This window comes from Anomaloglossus baeobatrachus, chromosome 11 (genome assembly GCF_048569485.1).
Source record: "Anomaloglossus baeobatrachus isolate aAnoBae1 chromosome 11, aAnoBae1.hap1, whole genome shotgun sequence".
NCBI classification, from domain to species: Eukaryota; Metazoa; Chordata; class Amphibia; order Anura; family Aromobatidae; genus Anomaloglossus; species Anomaloglossus baeobatrachus.
In genome coordinates, this window is record NC_134363.1 from 143,303,282 (window position 1) to 143,323,612 (window position 20,331).

General features: G+C 43.5%; 2 protein-coding genes across 2 annotated transcripts; both read left to right on the plus strand.

The window, feature by feature from the left end:
- The first annotated feature begins 2,134 nt into the window (after positions 1-2,134).
- On the plus strand, positions 2,135-3,067 carry LOC142255861 (olfactory receptor 5G3-like). Its single transcript, XM_075327308.1, has one exon. The coding sequence runs from the start codon at positions 2,135-2,137 to the stop codon at positions 3,065-3,067; it is 933 nt and encodes a 310-aa protein (XP_075183423.1).
- A 14,542-nt stretch (positions 3,068-17,609) lies between these two features.
- On the plus strand, positions 17,610-18,557 carry LOC142255862 (olfactory receptor 5V1-like). The gene has a single exon (XM_075327310.1). It carries the CDS (start codon positions 17,625-17,627, stop codon positions 18,555-18,557), a length of 933 nt encoding a protein of 310 aa, XP_075183425.1. The 5' UTR covers positions 17,610-17,624.
- The last annotated feature ends 1,774 nt before the right edge of the window (positions 18,558-20,331 follow it).

Below are 20,331 nucleotides of genomic sequence, written 5' to 3' on the forward strand. Positions count from 1 at the left end.
AGTGGGAGGGACGTTCGTCATCACATCGACGTCACGCGGCAGTCGGCCAATAGAAGCGGAGGGGCGGAGCTGAGCGGGACGTAAACATCCCACCCACCTCCTTCCTTCCGCATTGTGGGCCGGGAGCCGCAGGACGCAGGTAAGATCTGTTCATCGTTCCCGGGGTGTCACACACAGCAATGTGTGCTACCCCGGGTACGATGAACAATCAGATGTACAATTCTAGAGAAAGGTACGATGTGTATGCGATGAACGTTTTACTGTTCAATCGCAATCGCACGTACCTGTCACACACTGCAATGTACCTTACAATGCCGGATGTGCGTCACCTACGACGTGATCCCGCCGACACATTGTAAGATACATTGCAGCGTGTAAAGCGGGCCTTAGCTGTGAACAAATGGGAAAATATGTTATTTTTGTATGATTTTCTGAAATGACAATGTTATTACTAGAGATGATCGAATCTTATAAAAGTCTAATATGGCAGCTTCAACTAACTTTTCCCAAAAAATGGAATTTGCGGTAAAATAATTTGTCATGATTCACAGGGTCCATTAAGTGTTTAATTGCCCAGTAAAGATGTGAAACCATCTGCAAGGATCGTATTGAACCACTTTTGCTTTTTAGTTCAAAGACAGACTTAAAAATGTCAAAGTAAACTTAACCTAACTGGCTAGAGGAAAAACCAACAGCCTATTTACCATTACACTGTACTAGCAGACTTTTTAGGCTACTTAAATTGTAAAAACTGTCCAAAAATTATCCCTTGTTATTGGCAGTTGCCCGAACTGCTGGTATTTTTGCACAGGTGATGGAAACAAAAGAACCCAACTTGAAAAATGTTGTAATATGTAGTTCCACATCTAAAGATTAACAGAAGAACCCATAGCTTTTCTTACCCGGATTGGTGAAAAATGATCCCTACTAGAGAAGTATAAAAAGCTTTGATCCAATAGAAGAAGTGATCATTTTTTGAGGGATGATTAATCAAACATTTTTACCACAACTCAATTGACAGAAGTTAATCTCTGGTAATATGGAAAACATGGGCATGTAACAGATCAGTTTATATGCATCTCACTTTGGCCTCAAACATGACTCCTTACAGGATGGTGCAGTGACAATGACAGGTTTGCTCAATTTGGGGCAAGGAAGGTCAATGGTTACAGTCACTCAATAAGGGCCCAAACTTGATGGTTACACATTAGAGAGTGTCACGCATCTTGACGATTACACAACTATGAAATGATTCTTGGTGTTTCGACACCAATACTGAGGCACACAATGATACTGATACACTGTGCTTGTTGGTTACTGATCAATGCTGTGGTACTCTGCTTGGGGGTTACGTTACAGTGGTCAGTTGACAAAGATCACAGCCCTACAGTGTATTCATCAAGAATGGGTCAGAATCCACGCACTGTGTTTAGAGCCTCTTCTATCTTCAGTTGTTCTTCAATGTCATTGGTTGAAATTGATGGACTAGTGTCTCTTTTCAACTATAACTTTTTAACTATGTCACTATAGGTTCTTCGGTAGGTAACTGATCTAAAAAAAACTTCTGTTAATTTGCTATCTGTTAAATCCAGTTCTAACTCTTACTAAACTAACCAACAGGTGAGCTTTACAGTAAAGCAGCTTTCCGATGAGCTCTCTAGCTTCCTTCTACTGTCCAGCTTACTCACTCTCACTTTTTTAGCTCTTCCCAAGTCTCTTTTTGCAACTTTTTACATTTTCCATCATTGTTTTATTAAGTTTTGAAAGATTAAAATGATTATTCAAATTAAAAATGTTTCGTGCACAAGCAGAGCTCAATTTACTCAAGGGATGAGTCCCAAATGATTACCATCTACCTACCTCTAATATAATGAAGGAATGCTACGATCACCATGTTAGATGCATCTTTGAGATTAATTAATGGAACAAGTGATGGATAAAATTTTTCGTAGAAAACTTTTCTTGGTCAACTATTTGTTGAGTGTTACTCCTGTAGATCATGTATCTCAGCAAACAGTAATTTATGTTCAAGTAAATTCTAAATTATAAAACAATATTTTATTATTTAAAAAATATAGTTGATATGTTGCATATTTAACATTTTTCTGTTTCTTTTTTCAGAATATCAGATGAAATGAAGAGCAATCAAACAATGGTAACAGGATTTATTCTTTTGGGATTTTCTGGAGTTATCGAGAATCAAATCTTCCTTTTTCCGATCTTTTTATGTACCTATATCATCACAGTGGCTGGGAACTTATCTATAATCCTGGCATACCAGCTAACTCCAAGACTTCACACTCCAATGTATTTTTTTCTTGCAAATTTTTCACTCCTGGAAATACTATATGTGTCATGTACTGTCCCTAAGATGTTGTCCAGTCTATGGTCAGAATGTAAAGCCATCTCCTTCTCCGGCTGCGCTATACAAATGTATTGTTTCTTGCTGTTGGGTGGAACAGAATGCTACATGCTCGGAGCCATGGCTTATGACCGCTATAACGCCATATGTCACCCTCTGTTATATAATGTGATTATGAGTGACGTTGTCTGTATCCAGCATATAGTGGGATCATATTTCATTGGCGCCGTGAATTCCCTAATTCACACAACATTCACTTTTTCATTACCGTTCTGTGGATCAAATGAGATAGACCATTTCTTCTGCGATGTGCCACCCGTCCTAGAACTTTCCTGCCAGGATACTTGGGTTAATGAACTTGTGATATTAGTGATTGCCGGCTGTCTTGTAATTGGTCCATTCATAGTAACATTGATTTCCTACATAGAGATCATTTCAAAAATTCTAAAACTTCATTCCACATCTAGTAAGAGAAAAACTTTTGCAACCTGCTCCTCTCACCTAATAGTTGTTACAATATTTTATGGTTCGATAAGTTTTATGTACTTTAGACCCAGGTCAAGCCATAGAATTGGTCAAAACAGTGTGGTCTCGTTAATGTATACAGTTATTTCTCCACTCTTTAACCCTTTTATATACAGTCTACGGAACCAAGAGGTCAAATCAAGTATCAAGAACATATTTTTACAGAAGAAAAGACTCTGATCCATTATTTTTGTTTACTTTTAATTTTATCATTTTATTTTCTGAATATAAAGTATAATGTGTTTTTGGGTGCACAGTTTGTAATTTAGTCTAAATCCAAATAAACAAGTCTTAAATGATTTGGCTGTGACCTTATTTTTAGGGTTAATACAATTGTAAATTAGACATAAGAAAGGAAAGTATTTTGTATGCTCACCGTACTTGCTGTAACAATGTAGTAAATATCCAAGCTGGAAACACCTAATTCACCGTTGACCTGCGGATATACAAATGAAAAGGAAGAAGGGGGATTCCAGATCTTTTGCAGAATTAAACTGTCAAGTTTATTTGTGCATAATTAAAAATCCATATTCGGCAATAGAATAACCATAATCAAACACGTTTGAGGGTTGACTCCCTTGTTCACTAAATAATAGTAGCTTAACATGGAACAAAGTATACAAAACCACAACCATTGTCACGGTTCGGGGTTCTCCCGAGCCTCAAACTGCTCCTGCTGTATCCCCATCCTCTGCTGTGGTGCCAGCTGGCTCTCCTGTGCCACATGTCCGCCGCTCTAGGCGCCTGGCTGCTGGCGTCTGGTGTCCAGGGTCTTTGTACGTTCTGAGGCTAAGTCCCTGTTTTGCCCTACCGAGCATGCGCAGGTTCCGCTGCCTCTCCTGGCTCTAAGTGCAGGATTCGCGCTACTGCGCATGTGCATCACCATTGATGTCATTGGTGACATGGCATATCACACATTGGCCACTGCTGCCATCACTGGTAATGTGGCGGTCCCTGAGTGGCCGCTGTTGATGCCATTGTCAACTGGTGCTTGGTGTAACGTTCAGTCCAGAGGTGAATCCACGGGACCATGCACCGGACTCTCCCAGAGAGACAACCAGGAGCGAACCCCTGTACAGGGATTGTCCGGCGGCCTCCCCAGAGGGCCTAGATGCACAGCAGCCAGGACACAAGTGAGTTCGGGTTGCGTGTCCTTCAGATGTCCAGTACGGGATATGGCGACAAGTCCAACGGTAGCCGTGGGCAGGACGGATGACAGGAACCGGGTACGGGCACCGAGTGGAAACAGCAGACGGAGTCCGGGTCCAGCGAGGAGTGCAGGCTGATGAGGCCAGATGGAATCCAGAAGCGGTGATGGGTACGGACTGGCAGAAGATGACGGGATCCACAGCTGATGGTCACCGGCGCGACTCATGGGAAGCGGCAGGCTGGAAACACTCGGGTTGGCAGTCGGACACTGTGGGCAGAGACAGGGTTAACTTGGGTACTAAGCACAGAGGGACCTGAACATCTAGTGCAAGAGATAGACTACAAGAACACATTGAACAGGCACCGCCCACAAAAAAAGGAAGTCTTATATACCCTGTACCTGTAATCAGCCATATCCTGTTTCAGTGACGCTGGTCCTTTAAGAAGAGGTGAGTGAGCACGCCCGCGCTCTAGTGCGCATGCGCGAGGCCTGAGCGCCGGAGATCAGCACAGGATGCTGGGGAGAGAGCGGAGGAAATGCAGGGAAGCTGGAAGCTGAATCCCAGGCCGCAGCGGGACGCCAGGGCCGAAGGGCGGGGAGCACGGAGGATGTGCAGGAGGGAGAGCTGGGGCAGCAGGAGCGACCAGGGTGCCCGGGGACCGGATCGGTGAGTGACGGGTGGCGCAGGGATCTCGGGGGCGTGACAGTACCCCTTCCCTCATGCCCCTCTCCCCGCAACCGGGACAGGAATTCGCAGAGAAGAGGAGCAGCAATGTTCTCCCGGGTTTTCCAGGACTGTTCCTCGGGACCGAATCCCTCCCAATCAACAAGAAAGAACTGCTTACCCCTCACTCTCTTCATGGCCAAGATGTCTCTTACCTCATACACATCATCATCGGCAAGAGGAGGAGGAGAATTACCAGGATCTGAGAAGTAGGGACTCAAGATGACTGGCTTGAGCAAGGATACGTGGAAGGAGTTAGGGATGCGCATCGTGGCCGGCAGCTGAAGTTTGTACGAGACCTCATGGATCCGGTTGATGATCTTGAAAGAACCGATGTATCGAGGACCCAACTTGTAGGATGGAACTTTCAGCCGGACGTATTTGGAGGAAAGCCACACCATATCCCCAGGAGAGAAGTGAGGGGGATTGAGGCGTCTTTTGTCAGCATGTTTCTTCATCCGAGCGGAAGCGCGTTCAAGAGAGGTTTTGACAGTACTCCATATTTTGGAGAAATCTCTGGACAGGTCGTCTGCAGAGGGAACACCAGAAGTAGAGGGTACTGGTAGTGGCACGGAATGCTGAAGACCGTAGACAATATGGAAGGGAGAGCTGGATGAGGACTCACTGGTGTGATGATTGTATGAGAACTCAGCCCAAGGCAGCAGTTTGGTCCAGTCGTTATGGTGAACGTTGACAAAGTGCCGGAGAAAGGTAGTCAGGACCTGGTTGATCCGGTCGACCTGACCATTCAACTAAGGATGGTATGCTGAAGAGAAGTCCAGGGATACTCCTAGGAGTGTACAGAGCACCCTCCAGAAGCGTGAGGTGAATTGACTCCCCCTTACGGACACAATATGCAGAGGAAAGCCGTGAAGCCGATGTTGAATGAAGATGTTGGCGAGGTCTGGAGCAGAGGGTTGTCTGACCAAGGGCACGAAATGGGCCATTTTAGAGAAACGATCCACCACAACCCAGATAACAGTACAGCCCGAAGACAACAGTAAGGGGTGTTTTACACACTGTGACATCACTAGCGATCTTATTAGCGATGTGACACGCCAGATCGCAGATGTGATCTGCCGAGATCGCACATAGGTCGTGTTTTATAGCGCCAGTCACATGTGCGATATCGGCAGATCGCATCTACGATCTGGCGTGTCACATCGCTAACTAGATCGCTAGCGATGTTGCAGCGTGTAAAGTACCCTTAAGTCTGTGATAAAATCCATGGCAATGTGTTGCCATGGGACGGAGGGAATGGGCAGAGGCAAAAGACGACTGGTGGCCAGGTGCTTGGGAGTCTTGTTGCGGGCACAGGACGGACAAGCTGCAACAAAAGAGACAACATCCTTACAGAGAGAAGGCCACCAATAGTGACGGGAGATCATGCCCCAAGTCTTCTTCTGACCTGCATGGCCGGCCACTTTTGATGAATGGCCCCAGTGAAGAACCTTTTGTCTGTCGGCCTCCACAACGAAGGTCTTCCCAGGAGGTATCTGCGACAGAGTGACTGGAGCCACCGAAACAACCTTACTGAGGCTAATGATGAACTGGCCCCTCTCTTCCTCTTGTTCTGCAGGTACGAAGGATCGGGACAAGGCATCGGCCTGCACATTCTTGTCAGCGGGCCGGAAATGTAGCTGGAGATCGAAGCGGGCGAAAAACAGAAACCGCCATGCTTGTCGAGGATTGAGTCTCCGGGCTGAATGCAGGTATGCTAATTTTTTGTGATCGGTATAAATTACAGTTAGGTCCAGAAATATTTGGACAGTGACACAATTTTCGCGAGTTGGGCTCTGCATGCCACCACATTGGATTTGAAATGAAACCTCTACAACAGAATTCAAGTGCAGATTGTAATGTTTAATTTGAAGGTTTGAACAAAAATATCTGATAGAAATTGTAGGAATTGTCACATTTCTTTACAAACACTCCACATTTTAGGAGGTCAAAAGTAATTGGACAAATAAACCAAACCCAAACAAAATATTTTTATTTTCAATATTTTGTTGCGAATCCTTTGGAGGCAATCACTGCCTTAAGTCTGGAACCCATGGACATCACCAAACGCTGGGTTTCCTCCTTCTTAATGCTTTGCCAGGCCTTTACAGCCGCAGCCTTCAGGTCTTGCTTGTTTGTGGGTCTTTCCGTCTTAAGTCTGGATTTGAGCAAGTGAAATGCATGCTCAATTGGGTTAAGATCTGGTGATTGACTTGGCCATTGCAGAATGTTGCACTTTTTAGCACTCATGAACTCCTGGGTAGCTTTGGCTGTATGCTTGGGGTCATTGTCCATCTGTACTATGAAGCGCCGTCCGATCAACTTTGCGGCATTTGGCTGAATCTGGGCTGAAAGTATATCCCGGTACACTTCAGAATTCATCCGGCTACTCTTGTCTACTGTTATGTCATCAATAAACACAAGTGACCCAGTGCCATTGAAAGCCATGCATGCCCATGCCATCACGTTGCCTCCACCATGTTTTACAGAGGATGTGGTGTGCCTTGGATCATGTGCCGTTCCCTTTCTTCTCCAAACTTTTTTCTTCCCATCATTCTGGTACAGGTTGATCTTGGTCTCATCTGTCCATAGAATACTTTTCCAGAACTGAGCTGGCTTCATGAGGTGTTTTTCAGCAAATTTAACTCTGGCCTGTCTATTTTTGGAATTGATGAATGGTTTGCATCTAGGTGTGAACCCTTTGTATTTACTTTCATGGAGTCTTCTCTTTACTGTTGACTTAGAGACAGATACACCTACTTCACTGAGAGTGTTCTGGACTTCAGTTGATGTTGTGAACGGGTTCTTCTTCACCAAAGAAAGTATGCGGCGATCATCCACCACTGTTGTCATCCGTGGACGCCCAGGCCTTTTTGAGTTCCCAAGCTCACCAGTCAATTCCTTTTTTCTCAGAATGTACCCGACTGTTGATTTTGCTACTCCAAGCATGTCTGCTATCTCTCTGATGGATTTTTTCTTTTTTTCAGCCTCAGGATGTTCTGCTTCACCTCAATTGAGAGTTCCTTAGACCGCATCTTGTCTGGTCACAGCAACAGCTTCCAAATGCAAAACCACACACCTATAATCAACCCCAGACCTTTTAACTACTTCATTGATTACAGGTTAACGAGGGAGACGCCTTCAGAGTTAATTGCAGCCCTTAGAGTCTCTTGTCCAATTACTTTTGGTCCCTTGAAAAAGAGGAGGCTATGCATTACAGAGCTATGATTCCTAAACCCTTTCTCCGATTTGGATGTGAAAACTCTCATATTGCAGCTGGGAGTGTGCACTTTCAGCCCCTATTATATATATAATTGTATTTCTGAACATGTTTTTGTAAACAGCTAAAATAACAAAACTTGTGTCACTGTCCAAATATTTCTGGCCCTGACTGTATGACTGGATACACCGCTCCCTCCAGCAAGTATCGCCATTCCTCCAAACCTAACTTAATAGCCAAAAGCTCCCGATCACCGATAGTGTAATTGCTAGAGTTGAGCGCAGTTCGAGGTTCTCCAATTTCATGTTCGAGTGATTTTAGGGGATGTTCTATATCGAACTAGAACTCGAGCTTTTTGCTAAAAGTTCGGCAGTTCGAGTTACGTTCGAGAACGATTCGATCAGCAAAAAGCCTAGATAATTACTAGCTGGCTTTTCACTGTAATAGTGTGAGTCACTCTGTGATTCACACTATTATCAAATTTCAGCGTATAGTGTACGGGGGGACGGGGTTTAGATCTGTGTTGCTGAGAGAATGTCGATCGCCATTTTTTTTTTCCCTAAGCGCGCATACAGTGGGGTGGGCCAGCATGTCAGCCAATCCCAGACACGCACACAGGTAAGTGGACTTTTTGCTAGACAAGCAAGGGCATGTGTCATAGGCTGTGAATGTCACATGTCCTTGCCTTATAAAATACGTCCATTTCCCCTGTCGCCGCCATTATCTGCCTTCTGCGTCTGGATGACAGTCACCGCTCACGCAGCTCCTGTCGCCGGTCCAGCTGTGTACGCTATACACACAGCGCTCTACAGATTAGGGACAGAAGTTTATTTCAGCTCTTTTCAGGGCTCATTTCCTCAGGCTCAGAGCCATAGGTGACAGTCAGGTCTGTTGAAACGCTGTATACAGCTTCAGATAACAACGTTTGTGTACCTAAGCTCAGGGAATTCCTTGCTGCATTTCACCATTAGGAGGGATAGAAAGTGAGGCTTCCTTTCCTCTACACTGACCCACAACCCGGCCACTGTACCCCCTGCCCTTTTTTGAAAAGTCATTTTAATAGAAAAGAGTGCTGCCAGTTAGTGCCATCCAAAAAGTGGCTGCTGTACTCCATTAGTGTCCCACTTCTGCCAAGCAAGTCCCACCACCTCTGCATTCTACCCTCCAGCCCTTTTTTGCAAAGCCATTTTAATAGAAAAGAGTGCTGCCAGTTAGTGCCATCCAAAAAGTGGCTGCTGTACTCCATTAGTGTCCCATTTGTGCCAGCAAGTCCCACCACCTCTGCATTCTACCCTCCAGCCCTTTTTTGCAAAGCCATTTTAATAGAAAAGAGTGCTGCCAGTTAGTGCCATCCAAAAAGTGGCTTCTGTACTCCATTAGTGTCCCACTAGTGCAAAGCAATTTCCACCACCTCTGCATTCTAACCTCCAGCACATTTTGCTACGCTATTTTTATAGCAAAGAGTGCTGAACATAAGTGGCATCCAAAAAGTTTCTGCTATACTAATTTTGTGTCCCACTTGTGCCAAGCAAGTCCCACCAACTCTGCATTCTACCCTCCTGCACATTTTTACTATGCTATTTTAATAGCAAACAGTGCTGCCAGTTGTAGGGCCATAGTTGCATTGTCAGGGATAGTCAGTGTTGGTTCTTCAGCTGTCAATAAAGCTAGACCACCTCTGCAGTCTACACCACCTCTCAATTTTTGCTACCACATTTTAAGTGGCCAATCTTGTCGCTAACAAAATGAGTGGCAAAAGGACAGATGCTGGTGGAAAGGGAAACAGGCGTGTTAGAAGAGGAAAAAAAGTTTGTGTCCGTGGGGAAGGTGGGAAAGCTACATTAACATCTGCTGAAGATAGGCCATCTTCCAGCAAAAGTAAGATGTCTACTACTTTCCGCGGACAATCCGATGTGCTCCCTTTTTTACGGAACAAAACAACTGGAACAAAGGTAGATGATGCACAAAACAAGCACATGCTTGAATGGATCTCAAGTGCTACAACAAGTGGCCTCTCCTCCACCTCAACTTGTAAATCCAAAAAACAACAGTCCTCTGAGTTGTCATCCCAATCACACTTGCTTTCTAACAGCTCTCAAGTCTCCACCCACCCTGTGGAGTATGGTGGAACACAGATGGCTGAGTCTGCAGAGCTGTTCAGTCACACTATAGGCTGGGAATCAGAGGTCTGCTCCCAAGCTACAGTGAGTACAGACCAGGAAATGGTCTGCAGTGATGCCCAGAAGCTTTGTGACTCAGATTTAGGCCCTGATGACCAAGATTCTGAGCTTAATGTAGACCCTTATTCACAAACTGTAACACCTGTTGGTGGAGACAATGAGGAGCATACTGATGACGATGAGACGCAGATACAAGATTGTGATGACAACTTAAATATTCGGTCAGGGCAGGAAGAGGTTAGGTCTGAGGGCGAGGGGAGTGCAAACACAACGCTTGATGATGAAGTTCTAGATCCCACCTATTGTCAACCCACAGTCAGGCACTCGAGGTCAACAGAGGCGGTGGAGGAGGATGCAACTGAGGATGAAGTTACCTGGACAGAGGAGGAGTACTGGTAGCACATCTACAACTGCATCCTCAGACACCACTCTGCCTCTGAGCACCAGTCGGGGTGGCTCAGCAGGTCGCATGTCCTCTAAGCCTTGCCTAGCCTGGTCCTTTTTTGACCTTGCAAAGGATCTCCCAAATCATGTGATCTGTAAAATTTATTGGGAATCTGTAAGTAGAGGCAAAAACCTCAGCAGTTTGACAACTTCTTCCATGAATCGTCACATAAATAGCTATCATAAGTCCCAGTGGGAAGCTTACTGTGCTGCAATGCGGCCTAGCGTAGCGGACCAACCTCCGCCTGCCCCTTCCAGTGCATCCGTGCGCTCTTCATCTTCTATGACTATGGGGGCAGCTGTCACATCTGTTCTTCCACGCACACCTTCCACCTCTTTAACCACAACAGGCAGTTTGCTTGGCAGGTCGTCAGTTGGTTTAAAAAGGGAAACAAGTGTGTGTGTACAGCTCTCTCAGACATCGATAGCACGAACTTTGGATGAAGTCAACATCATGTCTCCGCCTGCACTTTCCTCACAAACCTGCATTTTTCCAGGGACACACTACTCACCACCATATCCACACAGCAGCCAGATCTCTGTCCCTCATATGTGGACAAATAAAAGGTAATTTCCTCCGACCCATGACAAAACTAAGAGGTTAACTTTATCCCTCTGTAAGATCTTGGCTACCGAAATGCTGCCTTTCTGCCTGGTGTATCACACAGGTAGAAGAAAAGACCGGGTTTATGCCGCGCTGAAAACCACTGATGCGTGTAAATTAAAAGATTTCCTTTTTATTGGATAGTTCCTACGCGTTTCAGAGACATCCGTCTCCTTCCTCAGGAAAAGAAATCATATTACAGCAAGGCCGCTTGGACCTATATATAAGGAGCAAACAGCCATGTATGCATTAAGGACTGCCTGTATGACTCAGAGCTGATGACTCAGAGCCACATGGTAAAAAAAAAAAAAAAAAAAAAAAAAAAAAAAAAAAAAAAAAAAAAGGGAGATGGAACGATCGTGAATAACAGAAAAAAGTGTCTGATAGAGCATGATCCCAAGAAACATGGATAATTCCAACAAAGGGAGTACTGAAGAAATAAAAAATAAATAAATAAATGAATGAATAAAGACATGAAAACACTTGTTCCTCGTGTTATTTAATAAAGTCAGGGGGGGAAGAAATGTGAGGGATGTGTTCAAGATGGTGTGCGAACCTATGAAGTATAGGTGAATTTATTAGTGTTTAGTCCTCTACTCTACATGGGGGTACAGAGATTTAGAGTGAAAAATCAAAACAATGTGTAAAAAAGTATATATATATATATTGAACTATATATGGGGATACAGCGATCGTGAGTGAATATCCAGAGGGACGTGAAAAAAATCTTTTTAAATTTATTTATTTATAAATAAAACTATAAAGAATGAGGAACTGCAAGGGCACTGCGATTGAAAATTATTTTGATTAAAAATGTTTATAATGTCCGACAATGACAAAAAGAGCGGGCTCAGTGAGGAAACCACTAAAAAAGAGGGGGTTGGGGACATTTATATAAAAATGACGTCCAGGGATTTTTACTTTCTAATGCTTAGTATGCATTCTATTTTTGAAAAGGAGACATGCTCCGGTAATAAGTGAGTGAGTGGGAAAAAAAAAAAAAAAAAAAAAACTAGGGCACTTGCACAATAGAGGTGATACAAGTTCAAGGAAACGAGGGGTGACACCAGAGTTCACTACAGTGCAAGCCAGATACAATGCGCTTGCGCTAGACAAGCAGACAGGGAGGTTTTGTCAATCTAGCGGCAATGAGTGCAAAGAGTGCAGAGAGACAGCAAAAAAAAAAAAAAAAAAAAAAAAAAAAAAAGTTTACCAAATGCATGTAGCAGTCATTTGCATGAAGAGTAAGAGTATTAACGAGAGATGGAGGAACATAAAACGCAATAGAAATAAATAATAAATGGTAAAACAATAAGACTATACTTATTGTAGATATATATAGGACAGTGTCAATATAAAAGTACATACAATAAAACAGAATAAATGGGTAAAAAGTTTGTTAGCACTAGATATAAAAACAACGGCCAAGCCACTATATAAAACCAGATAAAAGGGTACTTCATAACTGATAGGGGATAAAAACGAATTAATAAAACAAGTCAGTGACCTCATTTAGACCAAAGGGTTTTAATGTATTTAGTTTGTTGATCCAAAAGGTCTCCTTTCTGCTCAGGGTTTATAAAACAAGTCTGCCTGGTGGACACAGAGGATTTTCGAGACCTTATGTCCGTCGCTGTACCCCAGTACCAGATGCCCAGTCGCCACTACTCTAAGAAAGGTGTGCCTGCGCTACATCAGCATGTCGCACACAACATCACCTCTTCCTTGAGAGATTCTCTGTGTGAACGGGTGCATTTCACCACCGATACTGGTGCAATACATCATGACGTATAGCCTGGGCCAACGAGATCCAGAGGTGGGGCAGATCACCCTGATGGAGTGGTCTCAGATCAAGGACCTATGCACCCTTCTGCACAGTTTCGACATGACAACGAATATGTTTAGCGCTGACAATGCCATTATCAGCATGACAATTCCAGTCATTTACATGCTGGAGCAAACGCTAAACACTATTCGGAGTCAGGGGGTGGGACAACAGGAAGGGGAGGAAGTAAAGGAGGATTCATATGCACAAGGGATACCAACATCTACAAGGTCCAGACGTTCATCATCACCAAGGCGACAGGCATGGGACAGTGGGGGAGGAGGATCAACAAGGGCGCATGGTAGCAGGCAAAATGTGGAGGAAGGTGCAGGAGAACATGAAGAAATGTAGGATGAACTGTCCATGTGTTGCAATACACCATGGACATGGAAGACTCAGAAGATGAGGGAGACCTTGGTCACATTTCAGTTGAAAGAGGTTGGCGGGAGATGTCAGAGGAAGAAAGAACGGTTAGAACCTCTATGCCACAAATACAGCAAGGACTTGATCCGCATAGATGCGCAAGACACATGAGCGCCTTGCTGCCTTCTTGCTGCACTACCTACAACATGACCCTCAGATTGTCAAAATTAGAAGTGATGATGACTACTGGCTTGCCACACTATTAGATCCTTGGTACAAGTCTAAATTTTGTGAAATAATTCCAGCCATAGCAAGGGACGCACGGATGCAGGAATATCAGCAGAAGCTGTTACTCAATCGTAGCTCGGCTTTTCCACCAAACCCCAGTGGTGCACGGAGTGAATCTCCCAGTTGTAACTTGACAAACATGGGATGGTCTCGTCATCAACAGTCTAGCCGTACCAGCAGCACCGTATCTGGTGCTGGTAACAGCAATTTTATTGAATCCTTTCATAATTTTTTTAGACCATCCTTTGCAAGGCCAACAGAGACAAGAAGTCTGACACATAGTCAACGGCTGCAGAGGATGATACAGGAGTATCTCCAAATGAACATCGATGCCAGGACTTTGCAACTGGAGCCTTGCTCATTTTGGGCATCAAATCTTGAAAAACGGCCTGAGCTCGCCACTTACGCCTTGGAGATCTTGTCGTGTCCAGCTGCCAGTGTTGTCTCAGAACGTGTCTTCATTGCTGCTGGGTGTGTGCTGACAGATAAGCGCACGCGTCTGTCCAGTGACAATCTGAACAAACTAACGTTCATCAAAATGAACAAGTCATGGATCCGCAAGGACTTTACTACCCCTGTGTCATCCTGGGGAGAGTAAATGCTTGTGTATTTGGAATGTGCTTGATGCAAATCTAGCTGTGAAGTGTACAACTGGGGCACAAGTGCTGCCACTGAAGGGTTGTCTGTGTGGCCCAATTTTTGGAGAAAAGGAGACTCTGCTTTGAGTCCACTTGCTGTGTTTTTAAAAATGAGCCAAGATGACCAAGTCTTGGTTTAGCAAGGACTTTGCTACCTACCCCGGTGTCATCCTGGGGACAGTTAAGGCTGGCATATTTTTCAATGTGCTTGATGCAAATCAACACATCCAGTTTGCAACTGGGGCACAAGTGATGCCACTGAAGTGGTGTGTGTGGCCCAATTTTTGGAAAAAAGGGAGACTCTGCTTGGAGTCTCCTTGCTGTGTTTTACATGACTTTAGAAGGGCATGCCATGCCTATATCTGTGTCTCCTCCTCTTTTTCCTCGTCCAGCTGTTTAGTTTTCGCATGAGTATTTGTCCTTGTCACTTTCCCATGTGTTTGTGTTATTTTGGGAGTTGTTTGGCACCTTTTGGACAACTTTGAGGGTGTTTTCCAGGTGTTTTTATATGTTTGTGATTGCATCCCATTGTTTCCAATAAGGGTTCGAGAGTTCGACGAACGGTTCGACGAACGGCTCGTCGAACGGAGCACCGATCGACGAACCGAACCGAACTTGAACTCTAGGGGGCTGGCTCATCTCTACTTCTAAGGTGTCCAAAAGGTGACAAACAACTCAGAAGACACCACAAACACAGAGCTGGACAAGTAAAAGGAGGAGGAGGCACAGATATAGGCATGTCATGCCCTTCTAAAATCATGTAAAACACAGCAAGTGGACTCCAACCAGAGTCTCCCATTTTTCTAAAAATTGGGCCACACACATTACTTCAGTGGCATCAATTGTCCCACAGTTGCAAACTTAACATGTTGATTTGCATGAAGCACAATCAAAATCCACAATCATTTCGTCTCCCCAGGATGACATAGGGGTAGAAAAGTCCTTGCTGATCCATGACTTCTTCATTTTGGATCATTTAAAACACAGCAAGTGGACTCCAACAAGTCTCCATTTTTTCCAGATTTGAAGCCCAAAATGAGCAAGGCTCCAGTTGCAGAGTCATGGCATTCTCTTGGAGATACTCCTGTATCATCCTCTACAGGCGTTGACTATGTGTCAGACTCCTTGTGTCTTGTGGCTTTGCAAAGGATGGCCTAAAAAATTCATGAAACGATTCCATAAAATTGCTGTTACCACCAGATACGGTGTTGCTGGTACGGTTTGAGTGATGATTACTCGACAGTCCCATGGTTGGCAAGTTAGAACTGTGAGATTCACTCTGTGCACCACTGGTGTTTAGTGGAAAAGCTGAGTTAAGATTGTGTGCTGCCGCAGGAATGAGGAACAACATCGTAACAGCGGTCGTTCCGACATTATGGAAATGACCGACGCTACACAGATCGCCGATATACGACGCTTTTGCGATCGTTTATCGGCGCATCTAGCCTTTACACGTTGCGACATCGTTACTGGCGCCGGATGTGCGTCACTTTCGATTTGACCCCGATGATATCGCAGGTGCGTTGTCGCAACATGCTAAGTACCCCTATGTCTTCCCTCTTCTAAGATCAGCAGAGTACACACTGTACTGTAGCTGCACATGTAGCTGTTGGGGGTATACACTGAATCTTTCTTCTGGTAATCACTGAGGATCATCAGGGTCAGATTTCCACCAATAAAACATTCATGATCCGTCTAAAGAACTTCAGTAACTTGCTCTAAGTGACTCTTAGGGCATCAGAAAAATGTCTTTGTCCAACCATTGGTTGAATATTATTCTTGTAGATCATGTATCTCAATAAACAATAGTTTATGCACCAGAAAAGTCCCCTAACCTTCATATGTCCTATGATATTTTATTATTTAAAAAAATGTAGTAGATACAGTGGGGAAAATAATTATTTGATAAGCTGCCAATTTTCCTCACCTTCAAAGAATGGAGAGGTCTGTAATTTTTCTTATAGGTAAAATCAACTGTTACAGACAGAATAAAAAAAATCAGAAAATCACATTGTATGACTTTTTTTTTTTTTTTCTGTAAATAATTTTATTGGGTTTAAGAAAAAGTGAACAAAGCATTGCTTATAACACGAATACGATGTAATCAAACAAAAGTCAAGGTTGATCCAAACATGTGGATCAAGCATGTAGCACTGTATTGTAAGAGAACTTTTATCAGGATAACATTGTATGACTTTTAAATAATTAATTTGCATTTTATTGCATTAAATAAGTATTTGATACACTAAAAAGCAGAAATTAATATTTGGCACAAAAATCTTTATTTGCAAATACAGAGGACAGACATTTTCTGTAGATCTTGACTAGGTTTGCACACACTGCAGCAGGGATATTAGTGACTCCTCCATACAGATATTCTCCAGATCTTTCAGGTTTCGGGGCAGTCACTGGGCAACGATGAGCTTCAGCTCCATCCAAAGATTTTCTATTGGGTTCATGTTTGGAGACTGGCTATGCCACTCCAGGACCTTGAAATGTTATTTAAGGAGTCACTCCTTAGTTGCCCCTGTTGTGATTCAGGTCATTGTCATGTTGGAAGACCCAGCCATGACCCATCTTCAATGCTCTTACTGAGGGAAGGAGGTTATTGGCCAAAATCTCGCAATACATGATATGTGCAGTCGTACTGTCTCTTTTGCAGAAAGGTACCCCAAAATTTCCACCCCCTTGCTTCATGGATGAGATAGTGTTCTTGGGGTTGTACACATCCTTCTTCTTCCTCCAAACACAGTGAGTGGAATTGATACCAAAAGATTCTATTTTGGTCTCATCTGACCACATGAGTTTATCGCATGCCTTCTCTGGATCATCCAGATGGTCCCGAACTTCAAATGGGCCTGAACATGTGCTGGCGTGAGCAAGGGGATCTTGTATGCCCTGCAGGATCTTAATCCATGATGGCATAATGTGTTACTAATGGTAATCTTTGAGACTGTGGTGTCAACTCTCTTCAGGTCATTGACCAGACCTCCAGTGTAGTTCTGAGCTGATTACTGACCTTTCTCAAAATCATTCTTACCGCATGAGGCAAGATCTTGTATGAAGCCCCAGAGTGAGTAACAATGACAGTTATATTGTGTTTCTTTCATTTTCTGATAATTGCACCACCAATTGTTGCCTTTTCACCAAGCTGCTTGCCTAATGTCCTGTAACCCATCTCAGCTATGTGCCTTGGGAAACCTTGCAAAATCAGCAGTGTGCCAATTTCTTATTTTCCCCACTGTATGTTGCATATTTCAGATATTGCTATTTTTATTTTTTACCTAGGATATCAGATGAAATGAAGAGCAATCACACAATTGTAAGAAGATTTATTCTTTTGGGGTTTTCTGGAGTTATCGAGAATCAAATCTTCCTTTTTCCGATTTTTTTATGTACCTATATCATCACTGTGGCTGGGAACCTATCTATAATCCTTGCATACCAGTTAACTCCAAGCCTTCATACTCCAATGTATTTTTTTCTTGCTAATTTTTCACTCCTGGAAATACCATACGTGTCATGTACTGTCCCTAAGATGTTGTCCAGTCTATGGTCAAAATGTAAAGCCATCTCCTTCTCTGGCTGCGCTATACAAATGTATTGTTTCTTGCTGTTGGGTGGAACAGAATGCTACATGCTCGGAGCCATGGCTTATGACCGCTATAACGCCATATGTCACCCTCTGTTATATACTGTGATTATGAGTGACGTTGTCTGTATCCAGCATATAGTGGGATCATATGTCATTGGAGCCGTGAATTCCCTAATTCACACAACATTCACTTTTTCGTTACCGTTCTATGGATCAAACGAGATAGACCATTTCTTCTGTGATGTGCCACCCATTCTAGAACTCTCCTGCCAGGATACTTGGGTTAATGAACTTGTGATATATGTGATTGGTGGCTTTCTTGCACTTGGTTCCTTCATAGTAACACTGATTTCCTATTTAGAGATCATTTCAAAAATTCTAAAACTTCATTCCACATCCAGTAAGAAAAAAACTTTTGCAACCTGCTCCTCTCACCTAATAGTTGTTACAATTTTTTATGGTTCAGCAATTTTTATGTATTTTAGACCCAGGTCAAGCCATAGAATTGGTCAAAACAGCGTGGTCTCGTTAATGTATACAGTTATTTCTCCGCTCTTAAACCCTTTTATATACAGTCTACGGAACCAAGAGGTCAAATCAAGTATCAAGAACTTATTTTTACAAAAGAAAAGACTCTGATCCATTATTTCCGCTCATTTTTAATTGTATAATTTTATTTTCTGAATCTAAAATATAATTTATTTTTGGGTGCACAATTTGTAATTAGTCTAAATCCAAATAGACAAGTCTTAAATGATTTGGCTGTGACCTTATTTTTAGGGTTAATACAATTGTAAATTAGACAAAAAAAGGAAAGTATTTTGTATGCTCACCGTACAGGCTGTAACAATGTATAGGGTTAGAACAACCAACATGCACGGGAAAGGAGCCCGTGCCATAATGTGTACATGGAAATAGCCATATACAGATATAGTTTCAACTAAAGAAAGAAAAGACTGTACAAAGGCTTAGAAGAATTAGGTAAATTTATTCAATTCAAAGCTTACAAAAGGTATAAAAGATTAAAAAAGGAATTGGAATGAGAGAACCAGCAGGTGGCGTACTCACACCTCAACTCAGTAATCAAGTCTATAAAGGTAAAAAGTGGCTGTACTAAAGCACCACAATGAGATGCCTACCAAACACTGCTCATATGATGAAATGTAAATGGCTGCCAAACGGCATGCCCTGAGGACCAATGGTTATACAAAAAGAGCTAAGCAGTGTCTGGAGGTAAAACAGTAGGTGCATGTAAAGGAGTTAAAAAACTCTTCAGCACACTATAAACAGAAGAATCATATACCTGAGTTGTGGGGTGAGCGACCAAGAGACCCGACCTAGGTTTCGATCTTAATGCCTTCTTCCGGGGATGGCCTCATGTTCAAATAGAGCGCCTTTTTATATCAACATGCACCAATAAAGAGACGGAAAAGACAGGCCAATCAAGTCAGTCTTTACTTTAGTTGGTATAGCAAGTGACAATCCCAACTCCTGATTGGTCTCCGGAGAGGCGTGTCTGTTCAACAAGGATGTACATGCAAAATGACGTATAGTGTAGCTATAGTAACCACAAAACAAATACCACTCAACCCCGAACTGCAAACAACATAAGCAGAGGGGGAGAGTGACACAGGTAACAGCCAATCGGAGATACCAATCTTATAATAGGTTGTCATTGCCCAGAGTATGGGAGAAACAACCGCAGCGTCTCATATAATAGTACAACAATGAAGGATCCAGCACTGCAGCAGTGTAAATCACCGAACAGCGTCCCGCGGGCCGAGCGGCGCATGCGCGGATGTCCCGAGAGTCGGCAAACCACGAGCGCGTGCAGCCATCGCCATAGAGACAGCCACTCCCCATGCAAGAGAAGTGGGCATCACCAGGGCGGAAGCATGTGTGACGCGCCCAAGGTACGGCCGAGCCACGCAGACAGGCGCGCAGGCGCACAGGCAGGCAGGAGACTGTTAGGAGAATCAAAAAGGACCGGCAGGATACTAGAATACTGAAAATGATATCATATACATATACAATATAAACAACTGAACCAATGCAATACATGATTATAAGTAAAATGTAATCATACACATAATAGACATGTTATGTACGTCCAGGTCCGTAGTAAATATCAATGTAAAATTCGAGATGATATCTTGCATAATAGACTACTGCTTTTGACAGGCAGTTAATCCTTTTCTTAATTGAAAATGCCTTGCCGTCAGAGGAGAAAAAATCACTAGCAACCTCAATATTTGGGCACGCAACACATGACCCACATGGTGAGCAGCCACTCCGACTATTGCGCAGGCTAAGGGAGGGGAAGGGGGGAGCAGGTTTGTCACGTTTGTCGTAATGACTCGTAGTCAATAGGTCTTAAGTTTCTTCCACGTCTAGATACGACTGATGGTTTCTG

Bases quoted from the DNA above. Each gene is read 5' to 3' on its own strand.
- LOC142255861 (XM_075327308.1), top strand. From the start codon at position 2,135: ATGAAGAGCAATCAAACAATGGTAACAGGATTTATTCTTTTGGGATTT.
- LOC142255862 (XM_075327310.1), top strand. From the start codon at position 17,625: ATGAAGAGCAATCACACAATTGTAAGAAGATTTATTCTTTTGGGGTTT.